This window comes from Pristiophorus japonicus, chromosome 14 (assembly GCF_044704955.1).
Source record: "Pristiophorus japonicus isolate sPriJap1 chromosome 14, sPriJap1.hap1, whole genome shotgun sequence".
NCBI lineage: Eukaryota > Metazoa > Chordata > Chondrichthyes > Pristiophoridae > Pristiophorus > Pristiophorus japonicus.
Genome location: NC_091990.1, coordinates 56,686,056 through 56,710,332, shown reverse-complemented (window position 1 = coordinate 56,710,332; position 24,277 = coordinate 56,686,056). Strand labels below are relative to the sequence as shown.

At 46.7% G+C, this 24,277-nt stretch overlaps 1 protein-coding gene across 1 annotated transcript in view; it reads left to right on the top strand.

Moving 5' to 3' along the window:
* The window catches only part of sh3d21 (SH3 domain containing 21), a 131,117-nt gene that overhangs the window by 105,288 nt on the left and 1,552 nt on the right, over positions 1–24,277 (top strand). Inside the window, exons 12-16 of the mRNA XM_070898718.1 lie at positions 14–134; positions 8,106–8,176; positions 12,999–13,114; positions 15,656–15,891; positions 16,563–16,626. Of these exons, the coding sequence (XP_070754819.1) occupies positions 14–134; positions 8,106–8,176; positions 12,999–13,114; positions 15,656–15,891; positions 16,563–16,626 (608 nt within the window). The remainder of the gene's footprint in view (positions 1–13; positions 135–8,105; positions 8,177–12,998; positions 13,115–15,655; positions 15,892–16,562; positions 16,627–24,277) is intronic.

Genomic DNA, 24,277 nt, shown 5'->3' with positions numbered 1-24,277 from the left:
GTCTCTCTTGCAGATGAGAAGAAAGAATCCAGGAGCGAATGGTCAGAACCTGCAGCCAAACCCAACCCGATGCCTCCCAGAAAGATGCCCCCACCTGTAAAAGTGAAGCCGGTGTTAGTGAGTCTGCCGACTAAGTAAGTGAAAGCATGTGGTGTGTGCACTCGGGGTAGCGCTGTCTGCACCGTCTCCAACTCCTGCAGTAATGTGTGTCCTCGCGCCGTGCTGACTCAGCATCACTTCTGTCTCATGGATAAAGCATTTCGAAGAAAGTTTAAAAAAAAAATGTAACGGCTAGTTGGGCATTGTTAGTTAGAACCTGGGAAATATCAGAAGCATCCATTCTCATTCTAACAGGTGGTACAACAGGGCATCATAATCGGGGGTCTCGGACAAAATAAGCCTTTATATCTGGGATTAGCCCAGCCAGCTTTTTAGACAACAACAACAACTTGCATTTATATAGCGCCTTTAACATAGTGAAACGTCCCAAGGCGCTTCACTGGAGTATTATGAGAATTAAAAAAATTTGACACCAAGCCGAATAAGTAGAAATTAGCACAGGTGACCAAAAGCTTGATCAAAGAGGTAGGTTTTAAGGAGTGTCTTGAAGGAGGAAAGAGAGGTAGAGAGGCGGAGAGGTTTAGACAGGGAGTTCCAGAGCTTGGGGTCTAGGCAACAGAAGGCACGGACACCGATGGTTGAGCGATTATAATCAGCGTGCTCAAGAGTGCAAGTTTAGAGGAGCGCAGACATTTTGGGGGGTTGTGGGGCTGGAGGGGGTTACAGAGATAGGGAGGGTCGAGGTAATGGGGGGCATTTGAAAATAAGGATGAGAATTTTGAAATCGAGGCGTTGCTTAACCGGAAGCCAATGTAGCTCAGCGAGCACAGGGGTGATGGGTGAGCGGGACTTGGTGCGAGTTCGGACATGGACTACCGAGTTTTGGATGACCTCTAGTTTACATAGGGTAGAATCAGAGAGGCCAGCCAGGAGTGCGTTGGAATAGTCAAGTCTAGAGGTAACAAAGGCATGGATGAGGGCTTCAGCAGCGGATGAGCTGAGGCAAGGGTGATGTTGGGCGATGTTACGGAGGTGGAAATAGGCGGTCTTCTGTCTTAGTTATGCAGTGGATATGTGGTCGAAAGCTAATTTCAGGGTCAAATATGACACCAAGATTACGAACAGTCTGGTTCAGCCTCAGACAGAAGTTGGGGAGAGGGATGGAGTCAGTGGCTAGGGAACAGAGTTTGTGGCAGGGACAGAAAAAAATGGCTTCGGTCTTGGAGAAAATTTCTGCTCATCCAGAACTGGATGTCAGACAAGCAGTCTAACAATTGAGAGACCATGGAGGGGTCGAGAGAAGTGGTGGTGAGGTAGAGCTGGGTGTCGTCAACGTACACATGGAAACTGAGGCTGTGTTTTCAGATGAGGTCGCCAAGTGGCAACATGTAGATGAGAAATAGGAGGGGGCCAAGGATAGATCCTTGGGGATCACCAGAGGTAACGATGCGGGGGGCGGGAAGAGAAGCTGTTGCAGGTGATTCTCTGGCTGCGATTAGATAGATAAGAATGGAACCAGGCGAGTGCAGTCCCACCCAGCTGGATGACAGTGGAGAGGCGTTGGAGAAGGATAGAGTGGTCAACCCTGTCAAAGACTGTGGACAGGACAAGTAGGACGAGGAGGGATAGTTTACAGTCACAAAGGATGTGTGGAAACAGGATTGGAGAGATTCAAACATGGAGTTGCGAGAAAGATGGGAACAGATTTGGGAGGTGACAATAGGTTCAAGGACTTTGGAGAGGAAAGGGAGGTTGGAGATGGGGCATTAATAATAGATTTTTAAACTTTTCCCACCCATTATCTTTGGTTTCATGGTTCAGTCCTCTCATCAACAGTGGCTATTTTCCTCATTACACAGCTTACTTGGCCAGCACTCCCTCTCCCATCTCTCTTTGCCAGTGTGGTCCTGGTCAGGAATTTGCCATCTCCAATTGACCTCACATCTCATAATTCTGTTGGCACACTGGCTTGTTGCCTTGTGCTTGAGATCCAATTTGATGGTGTTGAGTCTGAAATAGAGTCTAGGGCTCATAGTGACCAGAGGGCTTAAGGACATTGGTCAAGAATCCATCAGGTAACTGGGGTCATTTCAGACAAGCCTCCATCAACACCCACAGCACCCCTCGAAGATGAGAAGGCATACCAGCAGAGGAGGGGCAGCTAACCAGCAAAGGTCACCCATCATAGACAGACAAGGACAATGACTCCAAACAAGCATTCACCACCTTCAACATTCACTCCCTCCGCCACCAGCACACTGTGGCTGCAGTGTGTACCTTCTGCAGGATGCACTGCAGCAACTGTTCTTCGGCAGCACCTCCCAAACCCGGGACCTCTATCACCCAGAAGGACAGGGGCAGCGGGCGCATGGGAACACCATCACCTGCAAGGTCCCCTCCAAGTCACACACCATCCTGACTTGGAAATATATTGCCGTTCCTTCATCGTCGCTGGGTCAAAATGCTGGAACTCCCTCCCTAATAGCACTGTGGGAGCACCTTCACCACACGGACTGCAGTGGTTCTAGAAAGCTATCACCTTCTCAAGGGCAATTAGGGACGGGCAATAAGACGCCCGCATCCCATGAATGAATGAAAAAAAAGAAGGACCTCTAGTTTGGTAGGTCACTTGTTGCCACCCTTTGTAGATTGCTCTAACCCTTAACCACACATGGCTCCGTGTACCAATGTACAAGGACCAGGGGACACCAGGAGTATTGTGTGCAGTTTTGGTCTCCTTACCTAACAAAGGATAAACTCGCCATAGAAGGAATGCAGCGAAGGTTCACCAGACTGATGGCAAGGATGTCGTATGAGGAGAGATTGGGTCGACTAGGCCTGCATTCACTAGAGTTTAGAAGAATGAGAGGGGATTTCATTGAAACGTATAAAATTCTGAAGGGGTTGGACAGACTGGATGCGGGGAGGATGTTTCCCCTGACTGGGAAGTCTAGAACAAGGGGTCACAGTCTCAAGATATGGGGTAGGAAATTTAGGACTGAGATGAGGAGAAATGTTTTCACTCAGAGGGTGGTGAACCTGTGGAATTCTCTACCACAGAAGGCTGTGGAGGCCAAGTCACTGAATATATTTAAGAGGGAGATAGATAGATTTCTAGACACAAAAGGTAACAAGGGGTATGGGGGAAAAGCAGGAATATGGTGTTGAGATGGAGGATCAGCCATGATCATATTGAATGGCGGTGCAGACTCGAAGGGCCGAATGGCCTACTACTGCTCCTATTTTCTATACAGTGGCTTCACAAACATGTCTCTGAATATGTACTACTGGAAATTGCAGTCTAGAGGCGTCTCATTTTCTAGCCAAAAAGGTTCTAAAGTAGGGGTGATGCTTCTTAATATTTCTCAGTGTAAAACACATGTTAGGTGTCCAAGTCTTGCTGCAGAAGGATAAGAGGGAACTAATTTTAAGTCATTTATTTATTTATCTTTGTCTTTATTGCTGCTCTTCAGCTAGCTGATCACTCAAAACTCTGCTCTGGGCCATCAGCTGCTAATGTTGGTAAGATAAGTGGTTTGTGGTGGTCCTAGTCAGTCCCAGTCCGGCCGACATGGTACGCACTTTCTTGCAAACCAAGTGCAATCAAAATGAAGTGTCTTCAGAAAATGCGTATCTCGGTGTAAACTGACCCATTGCTACTGGTCTGGCCCCGGAGGTGTGTCTGTGGAAGGATCAACGGTTTGTGGTGAGACTGGTTACTGATAGTCCGGCCTATGAGGTGTTGTCCCTGGTTAGAGAACTGGGTGATGATGATTAGTCAATGAGTTCCACCTGAGGAAGGGAACTCGGTAAAGATCTTAATGTCAAAAACTTGTTTGAGAAACTCAACACCACGTAGAATCATAGAATGGTTACAGTACAGAAGGAGGCCCGTTGAGTCCGTGCCGGCTCTCTGGAAGAGCACCTCAGCTCGTCCCACTCACCTGCCCTTTCCCCGTAGCCTGCAAATTTTTTTCCTTCAGGTACTTATCCAACTCCCTTTTGAAAGCCGCGATTGAATCTGCCTCCAGCACCCTTTCAGGCCGTGCATTCCAGATCCTAACCACTCGCTGCGTAAAAAAGTTTATCCTCATGTCGCCTTTGGTTCTTCTGCCAATCACCTTACATCTGTGTCCTCTGGTTCTCAACCCTTCCTTCACTGGGAACAGTTTCTCTCTACCTACTCTATCTAGAACCCTCTGTATCACTGAAACTTCCTTTTCAAGATATGTAGCTAATTGTCTCTTGAACCCATTTATGGTATTAGCCCCAATGACCTTCCCTAGTAACTTATTCCTGATAGATTTGTTATATTTAGTGACCAAGGGGCCGAAATTGTCCCTTTTTTGTGTTGTGTTAGTGCTGCTGTGGGGCACTAATGGGGCGCAATGGCCTTTTTGCCCGGGGGTGGGAGGCAGTTGCGCCTGGGCTGAAATTGCCCCCGAGATTTGGGGGCGATTTGATATTAGTGCCATGCCCCGCGATTTTCGTCCCAGGCAGACGCACACCCGCGATTACGTCATCGGAGTGCACACCGACCCCTTTGCGCCCCATGGGGGGGAAGTTGCCCTGCGAGACGCGAGGCTGACTGACATCAGCCCGGGGCACCCCTAAAGGGGGAGCCATGTGCGCCCCGGGATGCCATTTTTCTTTTGTTGGCCGACTCTTCCGTCGTCCCAACAATGGGAGCCCTCATCTCGACCGGGCTGGCATCACGGGATGTTGTGGCACATCAGCGCCACGTAGGGATTCCGCTTAATACTGACCTCTTCAGCACTGCACTCGACTTAGCGCTGTGATGATGCCTCAGGAGCGCCCCGCCAACGAGGTGGAACGTCTGAGACAGCACTCTGCCTCGTCTGATGGACGCAAAGGGCAATTCCACTGCCCCATTTTGCCTAAAAAATTCCTGTCTGACAAGAACACGTGATTACCTCACTGTGATAGCTGTCGCTGAAACTAAACTCTACCTAGACCCCGCTAAGTAAAGGGTGTGCAGCCAAAGTCAGGTTTCTGCATCCCAAACCTGCAAGGTCAGGGATGTGCTGAAGAAACTATAAAAAATGTCACCCTGCATTAACCTGAGCTCATCCGAAACTCTGCTGCCCTTGGCCTAACTCGCACCAAGTCCTGTTCACCCACCACTTGCTGACCTACATTGGCTCCCGGTCCAGCAACGCCTCGAAGTTAAAATTCTCATTCTTGTTTTCAAATCCCTCTATGGCCCCAGCTCTGTAAACTTCTCCAGCCCTACAACCCTAGGAGAAACCTTCAGCCCTCAAATTCTGGCCTCATTCTGACTTAATTTGCCCCACTGTTGGTGGCCATGTCTTCATCTATCTAGGCCCCAAGCTCTGGAATTCCCTCCTTAAACCTAACTGCCACTCTATCTCTCTCGCCTCCTTTAAGATGCTCCTTAAATCTTACCTCTTTGACCAAGCTTTTGGTCACCTGTCCTAATATCGCCTTATGTGGCTTAGTGTCAAATATTGTCTAATAACGTTCCTTTGAAGTGCCTTGGAACGTTTTACTACATTAAGGCCGCTATATAAATGCAAGTTGTTGTTGTTTTTGTAGATGGGCTAGCAGGTTGGGCAGATATGTGGCAGATGCAGTTCGATGTAAAATAATGTGAAAAGTACTTTTTTCAAATAAAAGTAAGGAAAGGAAATACAACTTAAATGGCAAGTTGTGAAATGGAGTAGGGGTGAAAGGGACTTTGATGTGTTAACATATAGGTCATTAAGGGTGGTAAACAAACAAAATACTGAATATAAAAGCAAGGATGCAATATTGAACTTCTACAAAACCTCAGTTTGGTTGCATTTGGAGTATTGTAGTTTAGCGCCTCCTATTACAGGAAGAGTATGATCAGCCATGATCTTGTTGAATGGTGGAGCAGCCTCGAAGGGCCAAATGGTCTACTCCAGCTCCAATTCCTTATGTTCTTAACTCAGTGGAAAACTTGCAGTGTAGGTTCACTGGTATGTTACCAGGGATGAGTGATTGCAGTTATAAAGGACTGGAGAGCTTTTTCACTGGTGCTGAGAAAGCTGAGGGGTGAACTAATAGAGGTCATCAAGGTCATGAAGGGTTAGGACACTTGGCAATTGATTGTCTCCACTGGTTGGTGAGATGGTGATGAGAGGATACCAATTAAAAATAATCACAAAAAGAATTGAGACAGAGGTTGGATAAATAAATCTTTTCACAGGTGGTTTTACCCTGCTTCAGGTTAGGTTAAAGAGCCTCCTCTTGGCCAGTCATACAGTAGATACGGTGACCATTGACAGGTTCCTGACCCTCTCCAACCCTGGCTAAACCAGCACCAGATTGTGTCAGGCTCATTCCTCCGCTGATTATGAAGTCACAAGTCATTCCCTGTGGTTATATGGATCAGTTTATAAAATAGGCTTATAGAAGTCTGTTACAAGACTGTGAGGCCCAGGTTGAATGTAAACTGCAACCATTTACTCAAAGTATTTTACCTGATTGCGACGTGCTAACTGAGAGAATTCCCAGACTTCCCATTCTTGATTACTATCCCACGACACCTGCTGGAACATGCCCTTGTGCGAGTTTGACTCTATTCCTCGTCTCGTCCCCCCACCAAGGTCCAATGCTCCATTGACCCCTGTTGCCAAGGTTCACAACAGGTGTCAGTAAAGCATTCGATTATGGTGGAGGGGAAGGGTCTTGACCAAGGTGTCGCAGGGTGCCGGATACCAGGGGACACACATAAGACCATAAGAACATAAGAAATAGGAGCAGGAGTAGGCCATTTGGCCCCTCGAGCCTGCTCCGCCATTCAATAAGATCATGGATGTCCTGATCAAGGACTCAGCTCCACTTCCCTGCCCACTCCCCATAAACCTTATCACTCAAAAATCTGTCTTTTTCCCCCTTAAATATATTCAATGACCCGACCTCCACAGCTCTCTGGGGCAAAGAATTCCATAGATTTACAACCCTCCAAGAGAAGAAATTCCTCCTCATCTCAATAAAGTCAAGACCACCCTGCAGTAAGACCTGGTGATAAATTGGTCTCCCTCCGACATGCAGCCAACGGCTAACGATCCCTCTGTCGGGCTCTAATACTAGCAGGGGTCTCACATAGTGTCACAGCAACGTAAGGACATGAGAGAGGAAGTCAGACAGTGGGGGATGTCAAAAACAAGGAACAGATTTGCATACTTGTGCTTTGCTTATTTTTTTTAAAGTACAGGCAGTGAGACGTTGAAGAGACCATGGGGCAGAAATTGCGACGTCCCGGGCCCGTACGAAGTGTATACGGACCCGGGAAGGCATCGGAAAAGCCGGTTTTCAGCACTCAATGCACATGCGCTGAAAACCGACTTTTCCGATCTGTCAAACTGGAGCTTAACAGATTGTAGCCAGATCGGGAGCGAGGACATTTGTACGGGCAAGATTGGGCTATTCATCTATATCTTGCCCAGCAAATGTCCTCAAAATTCTTGCGCCTGTAAAAGCTGGCGCATAGCTTACTGTTACAGGCGCAAGTGTTTTAAAACACATAAAGAATTGTAAAATAAAAGTAAAACACATAGTTTATTGTTAAAAACCCTCCCCACTATGGTAAGTTTATTTTTAACCATAATTAAAAAACTTTTTTTAAAAATCAGGAAAATATTTTATCTTTATAAAACATAATAACTTTAATTTCAATTAATTTTAAATATGCGTGGTCTGTTTTTTATTTTTTATTATTTTGTGTGATTGCTTTTGTTCCCATTAATAGCACTGAGAACTGGTAGATACGCGAGTCTCAGTGCTATTAACGGGAACCTGTGAAATACTTACCTGATTGGCTGAGCAGTCACACATGACTGTATCTTCTGCGTCGGGACCCTCTGCATGGGAGCGCGCTTCGCAGCGCGGGAGGAGAAGGCCTCCCTATCGGAAATCAGGGCGCCTCCTAGACCACCAGGTAAATGCGTACAAAATCTCCAGAGAGGAGGCAATTGCCCGCGGGAAGACCCTCAGAGGAATTTCTGGGCCGATGATTACAAATGTTTCCTTTCCAGAATTAATGGAGAACAGGCTCTCCCTCCGCAGGAACACAGCAAACCGGCTGGAGACAGGACCAGTGACTCAGGTAAGGGTGAGAGTGGCATTATGCTGTTACAAATAACCGAAACTATGGCACGGAGAGGGTGCACAGCCGTGTCCAACCGAGGGAGCGCGGGAGGGGAGCATTTGTGTATTGTATGCATCAGTCCCCTAAGAATCAGGGTCTGATTTACCTGCATGTTCAGCACTTATACATTCACCACTTTGCAGGTCTTCATACGATGAGTCTAACTCAGCCCTGAACAGTGACACTTTGTACGTAATATCAAGCCCCCGTAAGACTGAGTAGCTGTTTCTTTGATACTGTTTGGTGCATTTGTGCATTCATTGCTGAGAGATTAGTGTAGTCAGCAATAAAATATACACGACACGTTATATACAATGTCAGCATTGAGCAGTGTAAAACTCCTACACTCGATCACATTGTCCCAGCTAACACTCCCAGAGCAGGTACAGCATGGGTTAGAGACAGAGTAAAGCTCCCTCTACACTGTCCCATCAAACACTCCCAGGGCAGGTACAGCACGGGTTAGATACGGAGCAAAGCTCCCTACACTGTTCCATCAAACACTCCCAGGGCAGGTACAGCACTTGTTAGATACAGAGTAAAGCTCGCTCTACACTGTCCCATCAAACACTCCCAGGGCAGGTACAGCACGGGTTAGATATGGAGCAAAGCTCCCTCTACACTGCCCCATCAAATACTTCCAGGGCAGGTACAGCACGGTTTAAATACAGAGTAAAGCTCCCTCTACACTGTCCTATCAAACACTCCCAGGGCAGGTACAGCACGGGTTAGATACAGAGTAAAGCTTCCTCTACACTGTCCAATAAAATGCTCCAATCACAGCCCTGGGAGTGTTTGATGGGGCAGTGTAGAGGGAGCTTTACTCTGTATCTAACCCGTGCTGTATCTGACCTGCTGTGTTGTGTTATGTAGTCTCACTAGGTGCTGCTGCCTTGCATACAGACACCAGTGCGGAGCTGGTACCTGCAATATGAAGAGGCCATTTGTATTGTGGTTTGACTTCAGTCCATTGGACAAGTTGCCTTTACACACTACTAACACTGCTGGCCTTGACTGCTGCCTATGGAGGCCAATCCATGTCCCACTGCACTCCCATTGTAATTACTTCTTTTCGCATGTCATGCATGAGGCTGTTGGGTTTCAGATTTCACAGAAAAACTAATTTAAATGTGGAATGTGATCCCAAACAACATCCAATGTGATAAAAATAGTATTTAACGTATTCAGTTGCCTTGGTCATAGACAATTTATTCAGAGCTGTTTTTCAGTTGTACATTTTCTTTTTGAGTTGCCAAATATTTATTCTGAGGCTTGAGGTATCAGCTATGGCTTAGTGGGCAGCACGCTTACCTTTAATTCAGAAGGTTCAAGTCCCACTCAATGAAATTTGCGCACATAATCTAGGCTGAAACTTCAAGTGCAGTACTGAGGGAGCGCTGCAATGTCGGAGGTGCCGTCTGTCGGATGAGATGTTAAACTGAGGCCCCGTCTCGTCTCTCAGGTGGACATAAAAGATCCCATGGTACTGTATCGAAGAGGAGCAGGGGAGTTATCCCTGGTGTCCTGGCCAATATGAAATAACATCACTAAAACAGATTATCACTTTGCTGTTTATGGGACCTGGCTCGGCGCAAATTGACAGTTGCATTTCTTACAATACAACATTGACTACACTTCAAAGGTATTTCATTGGCTGTGAAGCGCTTTGGGACATCCTGAGGTTATGAAAGGCGCAATAGTAATTCAAGTTTTTCTTTTGTCTTGTAAGTTGGAATGTGAAGTGTGGAACAATGCTCCCTCGGAGGTGTGTGACCCTGCAACAGGTGGGAGGTCCCACACAAGACCGCTGGCAAAGATACCGTGCACCCAAACAGCATTGGAAGGAACATTGGTATAGACTGTTGTTTGCAGCAATCAGTGCTCTTGGCTTGGTGCTTAGGGTTATTCGATGGTAGCAAGAGCAGTAGTGGCACAGCAGCATTGGTACTCGACATTTCTCTGCTCCAGGCTCAGTCTAACATTGCTTCTCTGCAGCGCTGAAAGTTGAGCATCAGCATCACGAGCGAGATATGGCTCAGTGGTGACACTCTCACTGAGTCAACAGGTGGCCACTTTATGGCTTACTCCAGAGATGCGAGCATAAAATCTAGGCTGCCACTTCAATGTGGGACTGAGGGAGCCTTTTGGTTGAGACCTTAAACCGAGGTCCTGTCTATTCGAAGAAGAACATGGGAGGACTTGTGGCCAACACCCTCCATCAACCAACACCATCAAAAACAGACTAACTGGTCATTTATCTCGTTTGCTATTTGTGTGAGCCTGCTGTGCGCAAATTGGCTGTTGTGTTTTTTTTATTCATTCCTGGGATGTGGGCATCGCTGGCAAGGCCAGCATTTATTGCCCATCTCTAACTGCCCCTTGAGAAGGTGGTAGTGAGCCGCCTTCTTGAACCGTTGCAGTCCCTGTGGTGAAGGTGCTCCCACAGTGCTGTTAGGAGGGAGTTCTAGTATTTTGACCCAGTGACGATGTAGGAACGGCGATATATTTCCAAGTCAGGATGGTGTGTGACTTGGAGGGGAACTTATAAGTGGTGTCCCATGCACCTACTGCCCTTGTCCTTCTAGATGGTAGAGGTCACGGGTTTGAGAGGTGCTGTCGAAGAAGCCTTGGCGAGTTGCTGCAGTGCATCTTGTGTTTCCTACATTACAACAGCGATGACACTTCCAAAGTTCCTCACCGGTTGTGAAGCACTTTTGGACATCCTGTGGATGTCAAAGGTGCTATATAAATGAAAGTTCTCTCTTTCTTACTCACCACCCATGTAGAAATCTATTGGCAGATAGGGAGCCAGAATTGTGCAGAATACATCCATTCAGGCTCTGAGATCCGCATTCTATGGAAAACTCATACTCTAACCCCCTTGCGAATTCTACAGCCCAATGCCAGTTTCAAAAATAGAGAAAGGATTTATGTAGATATAACATTTTATGTGAAAAAATGCCCACTAGATGCCCACTGGCTGTCAGACCCCGGCAGTCAGCAAGCGGACGAGACATGTCCGCCTCTTGACCTGGGCTGAGTTGGACCCAGTTGCAGGGGTGGTGATAAATGCTAATAGTAGTTTGTACACGTTACACATTTAAAAACCGAGGGGGAGAAATTGGGGAGCGCGTCGGTTGGGGCGTTAACTTTTAAAAGTTTGAAAAGTTAGCAGCAGGCGCTAAAGTTTTCAAACCTTTTGAAAAATTCAGCGGTTGTGCTCCAGGGAGGACATGGAAAGCTGAACTAGGCCTTCTACTTCCCTCCAGGAGTGCACTGGGCAGCCCGCGGGGCAGTAGTTGTGGATCGTGCAGTGTGCTGCTGTGTTGAAAGGCTCCTTCCCTCCCTTAAAGGATCTGTAAAGGAAAAGCAATTTACTTTCTCCACCCTGACGGCAGCCCCGATCAAGCAGAGTACCAGGCTGATGGATCACGGGCAAAGACCCACGGCCACCTCGCCTTTAAGCACCACCCCCGAAGTGCCCGGCCTCCCGATGGACATCTCCTGCAGCTGTCGGTGTTTTCGCCCGGCGATGCTGCAGGGAACGGAACTCAAGTTCGGGTCCGGGGCGCTACGCACGCCGATGATGTCATGAGATCCGGGCGAAGGAGATCGGGGCGCAACGCCATGCCGCCGCTTCAAACCTCCTGCCGAATATGGCGGGAATCGTTGTTATCGCCACCATTGGTCACAACCCGGTTATCGCCGTGTTATCGCCCCCCTGGAGGCAATAACTGGAGGCGCTAATGAGGCCAATTTCTAGGCCCTAAATTCTAGAACACATTTTTCACCCCTCCCTACCTCTGCAAGCTCCTCCAGCCCTAAAACCTTCCGAGATCTCTGCGCTCCTCCCATTGTGGCCTGTTGCGTATCCCTGATTAACTTCGCCCCACCATCGGCGGCCGTGCCTTCAGCTGCCTGGGCCCTAAGCTCTGGAATTCCTTCCCTGTATCTCGCCGCCTCTCTATCTCTCACCTCCTTTAAATTACTCCTTAAAACCTACCTCTCTGACTAAGCTTTTGATTATCTGTCCCAATATCTCCTTATGTGACCCACCTTCAAATTCTGTCTGATAACACTCCGGTGAAGCGCTGTATAAATACATGTTGTTGATGATCAGCGGAACGGAGAAAAAAACTTTCACAACCACAGGACGGCCCAAAACACTTTCTAGCTAATGAAGTATTATTGAAGTGCAGTCACTGTTAGAACGTAGGAAACGCGGCAGCCAATTTGCGCACAAGCAAGGTCCCACAAACAGCAATGTGATAATAACCAGATAATCTGTTTTTGTGATATTGGTTGGGGGATAAATATTTCCTAGGACACCGGGGAGAACACCCCTGCTCGTCTTTGAAATAGTGGGCATGGGATCTTTTACATCCACTTGAGAGCGCAAATGGGGCCTCGGCTTACGCTTCATATGATAGAACACACCTTCGACAGTGCAGCATTCCCTTCAGTACTGGCACCGAGGAGTGACAGCCTAGACTTTTTAAGGTGCAAAGAATGCATTTCTATAGACGGCAGTTGCAGTTAATGTCAGTATATCTGAAGCATGCGTTTGAGTAGACAACAGTCCTTCATGCAGCAGCTGACATTGACATCACAAGACCATTGCAATCATGTATTTCTTAAAGGGGTGGTGATCAAAAATTCCCATCAGGTGACGGCCAATTGACCGTGGAGCTGGGATGAATGAGAACCAATTGTCCAACCGCAGAAAACTGCGGTTTAAAAATATTTCTAAGACGTGATTTTTGTTTTCCCCCCCTCTCAGATTCGGTGACCTTTGACACGCTGGCTGTCTCCGCTGAGAAGCTGACACACCCGACGACAGACAGGCCCAAACCCCAAGGGCGCAGGCCACCCATTCAGTTTGCTGCTTCCCCCGCCGTGAGTCCCCTGTTCGCCCCTTGGTTCTGAGCGCTTGCGGAGAGGGAAGACTCCAAATGTCAAAACCTATTTTTTTTTTATTTTTTAAAGCAACTGGGAATGCACAGTGTCTGAAAGGGAGCATCAAGTATCAGGCCCCCCGCCAGGAACGTTGTCCTCCTTCTGTTTCCGTCCAGTGCTGGTCGATCTCCCGTGCCATTGCTCGCGATGAAGAGCATGAAGTAGCATAAGATGCGGTGGAGCTGGTGGTCATAGACTACAACTACAGCTCTGCCCAGCCTCCGTCTACATAAGGGATTTCCATTATGACTAATAATGCTAAATGTTGACAGCAAAGGCGTGACCCAAATACCGTGACAACCGGAAGTGAAGCTTGCGAACTGGTAGCGTGTATGTGCATAGATCGATTAACAATATAATACAATGGCCCTGAAATTGCGGCTTCTCTGGGTACGGCGATGTATGCCTGCGCCCATAGAGGCCCCGCTAGTTCCGGGATTAGGCATGCAAAGCGCGTGCACCGAAATCCGGCACTCGCGATCTGCCTAAATGTCTTTTGACAATTCCAACGCATCCCGGGAGAAGGGGCTTCGCGGGCGGAGATTTGGGCTATTTGCCCAACACTTGCCCAGCGAATGTCCTTCAAACTCTTACGCCTCATAAAAGCAGGCATATACCTTACTTTTACCAGCATGAGTTTTAAAAGATAGAAAAATAAAATTGTATCAATAATTTTTATATTAAAAACCCTGTCCAGTAAGGTAAATTTATTTTTAACCCTATTAAAACACATTTAAAAAAATTCAAAATAATAATTTTTTTTCTAAAACTTTTAATTACATTCATTTCATTTAATTTTAAATATGTGAGTTGTTTTTAAAAAAATTTATTATGTTGTGTTTCTTGTTTTTTGGGGTTATTCTCATTGATAGTAATGGCAGCTTGTATAAACAGAGTTTCCATTACTATGAATGAGAATACTACATAGTGATTGGTGGTCCAGGCCCACGTGATCCCAGGATACAAATACCTGGAAGACATGTTCCCGTATGCTGGACTGTGAAACTAGGCCTCCGACCGCAATCCTACGTTCTTCCGGGACCACCAGGTATTTTCGTAAAAATCTTTCCGGTCGGAAGTGTTCACCCGCAGGAAGCCTCCGACCGCAATTCTCCCCCCAATATATCGTATTGTAGGGCTCGTCCCCCGCCCAAAAAATGACTTAATTCCCTCAGACCATGACACGTCTCCTTGAAGAGTTACAATCCCAATATGTATCCACCTATTTCTCTCTTCAGCAACAGCCCACAGCTGATGGGCTTTGGACGGAGGCTCAGAGAGACTGAGAGCAGCAGGTCTGTTGAGGGTCAAAGGTGAGCGGGAGGCTGCTGGGTAGGATTCTGAGTAACTTGAGGGAAAAGGAGGTTTTTAAATTTGCTTATTTGTTCACTTTCTCCTTCCCTAGAAGGTGTTTTTTTCCCCCCTTAAATGTTCCTGTCTGGAGGAGCTGGTGGAGTTTGCTGGTGTCCCAGAGACACATCACCGGATGGGGGTGTTAGGTTTAGAATAACTCCACAAGACTGCACATCTTAAACTCAAACTGTTGTGGCCTTGGTCTCTTTATTGTAACTCCAGAGTGTAGAGGCAGCATGGTAGACTGCCTTTTATACCTGCTTGCCCAGGGTGTGCAGGTGACCCTTGGGTCTCCCATGGGTGCGCCCCCTGGTGTCAAGTGTCACACTTTGGTAGTGTTTACATACATAACAGGGGGAATGGGAGTTTGTGGCTGACATCTGCATTCGTGCAAATCCTCTCTCGACAGAGACGCAGAAACGCATTCAAACTTTCACCTGGGAGCAAACCTCGCTGCTACAGAACTGCGCTGGCAGAGGCCGTGGGGTCAGCTACCCAAGGGACTTCCCTCAGGGTGACCGAACAGTATGTGGCACCAGCTACAGTCCCCGAGGCAATTAACAGCATCTTACAGCACAGAAGGAGGCCATTCGGCCCATTGTACCCGTGCCAGCTCTGACAGAGCTATCCAATTAGTCCACTCGCCCTGCTCTTTCCCCACAGCCTCGCAATTCTTTACTTTTTAAGTATATCCAATTCCCTTTTGGAAATTATTACTGAATCTGCTTCCACCCCCCTTTTAGGCAGCACATTCCAGATCAGAACAACTCGCTGCATAAAACAATTCCTCACTCCCTGCCCCCCACCCCCGCTTCTTTAGTCAATTATTTTAAACCTACATCCTCTTGTTACCAACCCTCCTGCCAGTGGAAACAGTTCCTCCCCATCCACTCTATCCAAACCCTCACAACATTGAGCATCTCTAATAAATCTTCCCTTAATCTTCTCTGCTCGAAGGAGAACAATCCCAGCCTCTCTCCACATAATGGAAGTCGCTCATCCCTGGTACCATTCTAGTAAATCTCTCCACCGTCTCCAAGGCAATCTTTAATTGTGCTATAATTCTGTGTGTGGGTACATGGTGCCTGGAGCAGGTTTGATTCTCTCTTTTACTCAAACTGTCAATAGCAGGATGCCAAGATGCCAACATCACCGGCAGCGTCGGCCAAGGTCATTGTTCCAACCATCCAACTGCCCGAGCCCCCACCGTACCAAATGCACCGCTCAACTGCTGTAAAACCAGGTTCACTAAACAAACTGCAGAGAGAGGCGCAGAGCGAGGACAACGCCACGTCCATTGCAGCGCTGAGGGCGGAAGTGCGGAGTCTACAGCTCGGCTTGGATCTGCTGAAGAATCTGCATATGTAAGTAACGTTCAATTCAGGAACTTTTCCCAGTCTTTATTTCATCTAACAGTGGACAGATCATCGAACTGGGGACAGCACAGACCAGCAGCATGTAACTGGGGACAGGACAGACCAGCACCATCTAACTGAGATAGGACGGGGCATGGAGACATGTAGCCAAAGGAAATGAGGGAAAATTGATGACAAAACAGAGAGCAGAGTGAGCCCCAGTGCCTCAATTGTACCGACCAGCTGTCTCGGGCTCAGTCCCTGCTCTGTTGCCTTTTCTCATCCGAGTTACGACAGCTGCGTTTGGCCTCAGTTTCCTGAGAGGAAGGACCAGCCAGGGTTCCTGCTCTCAATTGCTGTCCGGTGCTCCCTGCTGGTGATTGTGGGCGTTGAACAACATCAGGGTTGGGTTCAGCTCTGATACCACCCAAGGTCAATGGGCCCCTGTAGAATGGTGTGTGGGATAGTACTGGATGGATGCCTGTGACTCTGGGGCCGAGCCCAGCACAGCAACACCTTGAGGGTAGGAAACAGACAATATTCACACAATTAAAGGAATGAGATAATGTGACTGAAGGCACCATCTGTGGTTTTAAGTTGAACGTTTATTGCAGCTCCTGTGTAAGGTGAGACACACTTAACTTCAGCTAATCGAGTGATGTTCTCTTCATTATTAACAGGACAGATGTAGCCGATTTAAAGGGAGAGATTGCAGAGGAGCGTACCAAACGGAACATACTGCAGGTAAACCCCTTGCAAGTGTCAGTCTCTCCATGGGACCGGACACGCTTGTCATTATTAGTAGGATTTGCTGGGGTAGATCGAGAGAAACTATTTCTTCTGGGGGGTGGGGGGGGGGGAGTCCAGAACAAGGGGCAATAACCTTAAAATTAGAGCTAGGTCGATCAGGGCTGATGTTAGGAAGCACTTCTTCACCCAAAGGGTAGTGTACATCTGGAACCAGTGATTCCCAAAACGTTGTTGAGGCCGGGGGTCAATTGAAAATTTCAAAATTGAAATTGATAAATTTTTGTTCGGTAAGGGGATTAAGGGATATGGAGCAAAAGTCCTGAAGATAATCCAAAAGCTAGAAGCAGCTCCGTGCAGCACAGCTCCTCACAATACAGGCACAACGTCTGGTGTTGGGATGGAGGGGTCTGTGCATGCGCAGGTGTCGGGAGCGGAGTCCCAGGAATGCAGACGCAGAAGGACGCTCAAATAAAATAGTGCAAATAATTACTCTGGATTCATATAGCACCTTTCATGACCACTGGACATCTCCAATGAAATACGTTTGGAGTGTAGTCACTGTTGTAATGTAGGAAACGTGGCAGCCACTTTGTGCACAGCAAGCTCCCACAAACAGCAATGTGATAATGACCAGATAATCTGCTTTTTGTTATGTTGATTGAGAGATAAATATTGGACAGGATACCGGGGATAACTCCCTTGCTCTTCTTCAAAAAAGTGCCATGAGATCTTTTATGTCCACTTGAGAGGGCAGATGGGACCTCGGTTTAACGTCTCATCCAAAAGACGGCACCTCTGACAGTCAAGTGCAGTGCTGAGGGAGTGCTGCACTGTCAGCCTAGATTTATGTGCTCAAGTCCCTGGACTGGGACTTGAACTCACAACCTTCTGACTCAGAGGCAAGAGTGCTACCCACTTAAAAAAAAAATATATTAATATTTATTGAACATGAAGAACATTGACAACATCGTGATCATTCCATTGTATCATACAAATCTATTCCGCCCCTCTGCACAGCCATTCCTCCAACACATATTAACATCAAAACCTGAAGTTTAATTTGTCTCCTGTATTATATAATAATCTATTGTATTTTACAAATTGATCCTAAAATACTATCTTTAAATTATTTTCTGAATAAAACATTCACAAAGCTTTATAATGATCTTTTAGTTTATATTTAAAATACTCCTTTAGGTTTATTCTTCTCCCCTTAAAAAACAGAGCATTCCTTCTTTGCACAATCACAAATCTAGCCAAACTGAACGTTAAATGAATTGCCGCTGCGCTAGACTCGGGCAGACTCTCCTGCAATCCCCATCTTAAAATTGAGTCCCATGGTTATGAGCCAATTTGAAATCCAGTTCAATCCACTCTGGACATTTAACGTTCACTTACACTCCCTTCCAAATCCTGTTGAAATCCAGCTGTAGGTATATATTTTGCCAAAACTCCTGATCAGCAGGTGTATTAAATCTCCATTCTCTAAATACCCCATTGAAATCGCGAGTATTACAGTTGTCAACTTGGACCAACTCTTCCCCTTTCTCCAGCAGAAAGCTTGGAAAAGCGGGACGGATTATACCTCCTTTGGAGATTTGTGTATTTATATCTTCCATCCAATCCTGTGGCATTGTCCTCACAATCTTATCATACATGATCTTAATTACTTTTTCCTCTAGCTTCTGATCCTCCTCCCAAACTATGTCCCTTACCACCGCTTCTAGCAACCAACCTGGAATTACCTCGTATAATACATCTTTCACATATATACCAGCTTTTATAAAAGCTTGATTAAATAATACCTCTCCTTCAATGTTGATCCACCTGTTCAAAAATAAGGGCTGTTCTAAAAATTCCTCAGCACTGTCAGGTGTTTTGTGTGCCCCGTGTCTCTATGATTCTCACTTGAGTTGACCCGTGCTTTAAAACTCCCCGGTTCGGGTTGTTTCCCTTTAGACGGCAGGAGCTTTTGCTAATAGTTCCTGCCTAACCCGTCGATTAGAGGGTAATCCCACACAGAGACACCAGGGTCAGATAGGTCTTCTCCTATGCCCGATGCGCAGTGTACCCAGCGGGATTACTGTGTAACCCGTCCGTGAGCGGATGCCACCCGGTTGGTCTTCCGAATTATACCGCGAACTACAAGCCCCACAACCCCCAAGTTCGGACACAAGGAGTTACTGTGGATAGATTATAATTGACTCAGACAAAACGAAACAGTTCAGGTTGGTAAAAGATCGATTCCTTTTATTACACTCACAAAACGACAACCCCTACTCCCCTCGCTTACAGCTTAAAGACTCAGTTACTGTGGACACTAATTTAAAACCTTAGACTAAATACCCACCCTGTCGGTTACGCCGAACCAATCCCCTTCCCAGAATTGAAGCCGAGATAATGGAAACCCTTCTAACTAAACCCCTCTCCCGGTTTGGTCAGAACCCACACTTGGAAGCCTCCTCACACACACATGTCTTAGCCTGCATCTTGGACATTGCAGTTCCTCAGCAGCTAAACACGCTGGCGGTCTTGGGGATTTCCAGAGGTGTATGCTGGATATAATTACCAGCCTTTGTCGTTGATTCACGCTGCCCCGGGTCCAAAGACAAAGGACAATAAAGAGAGGTATCATAAGCTTAGCATAAATGGTCTCAATCTAAAGACAAAAGCGTGCCTAACAGAGACATACGATGAGGCCTAGAGAGTTACTCTCAGGCGGTACGGCGAGGCACTCACTTCGGGCGTTCCTAGAGAATCGACGGACGCGTAGCCACGCGGGGAACCCCGCTCCAGATGGTGAAGAAATGTAAGCCCTGAATCCCCTTAAAAGGGCTTTCCTCCAACCCCTCCCTCCACCTCCTTCCCACACCCAGGCATTGGGACTTACTATAATTTACTCTGGCTCCTGAAGCTCTACAATACTCCTCCACTACTCCCACAGCTTTCTTCACTGACTCCCCATCTCTCAACGTTAAGGTCATGTCATCTGTATATTGGTTTATCACCGACACCTGCCCAGAACTGGGAACTGCAATCCCGACTATACCTTGTTCCTTTCGCATCATGTAACCTAATGGTTCTGCTACCAATGAGTACAACAATGGTGACAGGGAACAACCCTGTCTCACTGATCTCTGTATTGGAAAATACTTGGATAAACAACCATTACATTTAACAAAGCTAAATGTGTTTGAATAAAAAATCTTTATCCACTCAATGACATTTTTCCCAAAACCAAATGCTTCCAAAACCAGCAATAAAAACTCATGAGAGACTCTATCAAAGGCTTTCTCTTGATCCATCTTTAGCACATAAGCTTCCCTCCCACTCTCTTCTATGAGTTCTATTGCATCTCGGATTGAGACCATTTATGCTAAGCTTATGATACCGCTCTTCATAGATGGGGCCAGGCTTCCCTCAGTGTTAATCTCCTTAAAAACCTCTAAGACCAATGGACATAAAATCTCTAAAAATTCTTTATAAAATTCTGCGCTTAAGCCATTGGACCTTGGGCTCCCCGCCCCCCTCCCCCGCCCCACCCCTTCATTCCACTTATTGCTACTTTTATTTCCGCTAATCCTACTTCTTTGTCACTCATACTTCTCTCGTCCTCCTTTAAACCTCTTCAATAAAAGCACTAATCTTCTCCATCGCCAATTTGGAAATGTCTTCTTTTGTATATAACTCTTGATAAAAGCTACTAGCTGCCTCCATAATCTCCCCAATTTCATTAATGATCTTTTCCCAACCTTCAACTCTCCAATTAATGATAACCTTTGTTGCAACTTCCATTGCTCTGGAAAATATCGAGTGCATCTTTAGCCTTTGCATGGAGAATGGCCCCCTTGCATTTATCAGCTTGCAATAATTCCCACTCTTCCTTTAATTCCCACTCATTGGCCCCAAGTTTCCACATGATTTGCTCCTGATTTTTAGGAGCAACTGGTGTAGAACGGAGTATCTTAGAAATCGGAATTCTCCACATTTAGTTTTCTGCAGTTCTAGTCAGGTAGAACAGTTTCACTTTGGAACTGAATTTTTTTTCCAAAAGGGGGCGTGTCCGGCCACTGACGCCTGATTTGAAAGTTTCCACAGTGAAAACGTACTCCAAACTAACTTAGAATGGAGCAAGTGAAGATTTTTGTACGCTTGAAAAACCTTGTCTACACTGTAAAAAATCAGGCACAGGTTACAAATTAGGTGTCGGGAACGAGGTGGGGGAAGGGAAGTCATTAAATTCTACAATCAATCCTTAGTTATACTTATACAAATATTATACAAATAAATCCAACCTGAATAAAAATTTATAAGCAAAGAAAAGATTAAATAAACCATGTTCCTACCTGTGTGTAAGTGCTTTCAGGCAGCGGTGTGGCGTCAGTGTCTTGGCGGCAGGGGCAGGCAGCCTTCGAGCTGAGCTGCGGTGCTTGAGGCAGGCCTTCATTCCCCGCGAAGATGCAGCACCCGGACAGACTTGAGGCCATTCGGCCATGGGATTGTAGCGGCGTCAGTGGCTGGCCGGGAGCAGCAGCAGCCTTCGAGCTGTGAGGGGGACTGACTGAGGGATTTGGACAGGGAGAGGCAGCCACATCGACATCTTTATATTTAAATTTGCAGAATGGGTGCACCACATATTATGCAATGGTTTGCTTCCTCATGCAGGAAATTCTTTGTTCTTGGTGGACGTTGATCCATTGCAAAGTTGAATTGGCACTTTTATTTCTCCAAACACACAGTCCTTAATTTGCAGGCACCGGTTCTGCAAGTTTAGCAGTGAAAAGCTGAACTCACTGATTTCAGCAGGTGATTTATTCAGCAGTGCTGCTAAAAGCACTCCCTCACACACAGAAATATCAAGAAAATTAAAATACAAGCCTTTGCAGGGGTCCAAGAAACAAATCTTCACTTTTTCTGCAGCACTTTTAAAAATGCCCGCGTGCCAATGTTTACTTCAGACTGCGCGTGCGCGAACGCTCCAACGTGCACGCGCAGGGTTGCCGGCACCAAAAAGCCTCATTTAAATTGTACCCGCCCCTCCTACTTACAAAATCGGCGCGAGTGGTAGGCTCCGCCCCCTGTGCGCCACACCAAGCAGACATCGAGCTCAAAGGAGCTCGAGAATACCGCGTTTTTTTTCCGGCGCCATTTTCGGCGCGAAAAACAGGCGCCCAGCTCTGAGGTGCGCCTTTTTCAGCGCGTGTGGAAACTTGGGGCCTTAGTCTCTGCTCCCTTATCCCCTCCGTCAACTGCTTTACAGATCTCTGTAAACCTTCTGTTTATATTCTCTTCTTGATGCCGGTTAGCTGTTGCTCTTTCTTTCCCATAACGTACCGAAAAAACTTTTACCTCATATTTGAAATTGTCTCACCCAAACTCTTTTTTCCTTCCGATCATTCTTTATTATATTTTAAATCCCTTCTTTAAAAGCAATTTCTTTCAGGTACTGATTGTTTAAAATCCATACCCCTGGATCGGTCTTAACTCTGCTGTTCCTAATTTTAAGAACCAAAGTCGAGTGGTCACTAAAAAAGACTTTTTTATGATAAATCTCCATCACCTCAGAACTTAACCCTTCCCACATTAACACAAAATCTATTCGGCTCTGTTTTAAAACATCACTCACACACCCTCTTCTGGAGAACTCCCTTTTTATGGGGTTCCAATCCCTCCATAAGTCTCTCAAATTTAAATTTGCCATCATTTTCACAATCATCTCTCTGGAGTTATCATCCTTAAAGGTTATCGAGGCTGAAATGTCCATCCGAGCTAAAAATACATGAAAATCCCTCACTATACAAGGGTTTTCCACCTCTGCCACTTCTGTGAATAACCACCGAAAAAACTCACGCCGCTTGCAATGGTCATTCGGCGCATAGATATTAAAGAGATCACAATTCAATTCATCCATTTGTACCTTCACCTGTAAAAACTCCCCTCAGTGACCTTGTCCACCAATGCAACGTTGTCTTACGAACATAAGAAATAGGAGCAGGAGTAGGCCATACGGCCCTTCGAGCCTGCTCCGCCATTTAATACGATCTTGGCTGATCTGATCATGGACTCAGGTCCACTTCCCTGCCCTCTCCTCATAACCCCTTTTATGGACGAATTCACTAAAATAGCCACCGCTCTATGGTCATTATTTGCACAACTTGCAAACACTTCTCCCTTCCAAACCTTCCGAACTCTTTCTAGGATATCCTCATCCCAAAAGGTTTCTTGCAGACACAACAGGTCCGTGCCTTTAAAACACTGCAACAACTGCTGCAATTTCTTCTCCCCCCTCAGTCCGTTCACATTAACTGAGACCAATGTAATCATTGCTCCTAATAAAAGAAGTGTGCCTGATAATCCCCCCATCATCATTTAATCTCTGGCCCTGCCCTCCTCTCATGCTCCTTCCCAACCTTTTGGGCAGCTGTTGCTTTCTCCTGCAGCCTCCGGCTCTTGTTCACCTCCTGTTTGAACTTCCCATACAGTTTCAGCCTCTTCCTCACATTAAATTTAGGCCCTTCTCCTTTCTTCTGCCCCTCACTAACCTTTCCCTTTCCCCATGATGCCCCCCCCCCACTCCCCACTTCCACGTCTCCATCCCCCTCTGACTCCTCACTCTCGAGCCTGTCCCTGTTCCCGTCAGATACAGAATCTCCCTTAGCGAGTCCTCCTGCTAACATGGTTTCTCCACCAGTGCCACTCCCTTTGGTCTCACCTCCACCGCTGACCCTTGCTCCCTGTTTCTTCTCTCTCTGGGACAATGGCGCACCTCCACCCACCTTGCTCCCTTTTGGCGTCTTTGTCTGCTGGCCCTTTAAGGCTCCTGCCTCTTGCACCCTCTCCTTGTCTTGCTCCCTCCTGCTCCCCAAGATGTACAACTCCCCGTCTCTCTTTGAAGTACTTACACTTACCCCGCACCCGCCTCTGATCCCCCCACAGGCACCTGAAGATGAGCCATATTATGGTTCAACTCTGACCCTGATCCTTGATGTCCTCTGCTGACTTTGTCCTTTTCCACCATACTTGGTGTGCTTTCCACCATCTCCATCCTGTTTTCTGCTCCTCAATTTTCGGCCTCTTCTTGCGCTCTTTCCTCATTCCGTTTGGCGGCTGTGTCCTCCGCCTGCTCCGCTCTTCTGGCCACTCCACTCACACCTCCTGCTCCTTCTCCCATCTCCTCGTCGCTCAAGGAGCTTCCTTCTGCCTCACACTCACAGCGGGTGTGGCCTTTGCAACAAACCGCACAGCTGTCTGCCTTGCAGTTGCGATCGATGTGTCCAGACTTGCCACAGTTATAACAGTACAGATCTGGACAGCTTCTTACTAAATAATCATGTCCAAGACAGTAATAGCAAACCTTCACCTGGTTATCATGCAGAACCTGAAAGTACTGCACTCCTTCCATTGTCTCAAAGTTCATGCTGTAGGGTAATGACTTCACCCCCTCTGGGAACCGCACTTTTACATAAAAGGTTCCATCGGCTACCCGCATTCCAGGATAGTATCTCCTCTTTATTACAGAGCAAAGTTTAATGTCCACGACTCCAACTTTTTTATCAGCACATTGTCCTCAACATAAACTGGCAGGTTTAAGAATGAGACCATCACCTCTTCAGAATACAGCAAAGATACATCCAAGTACTTCTCA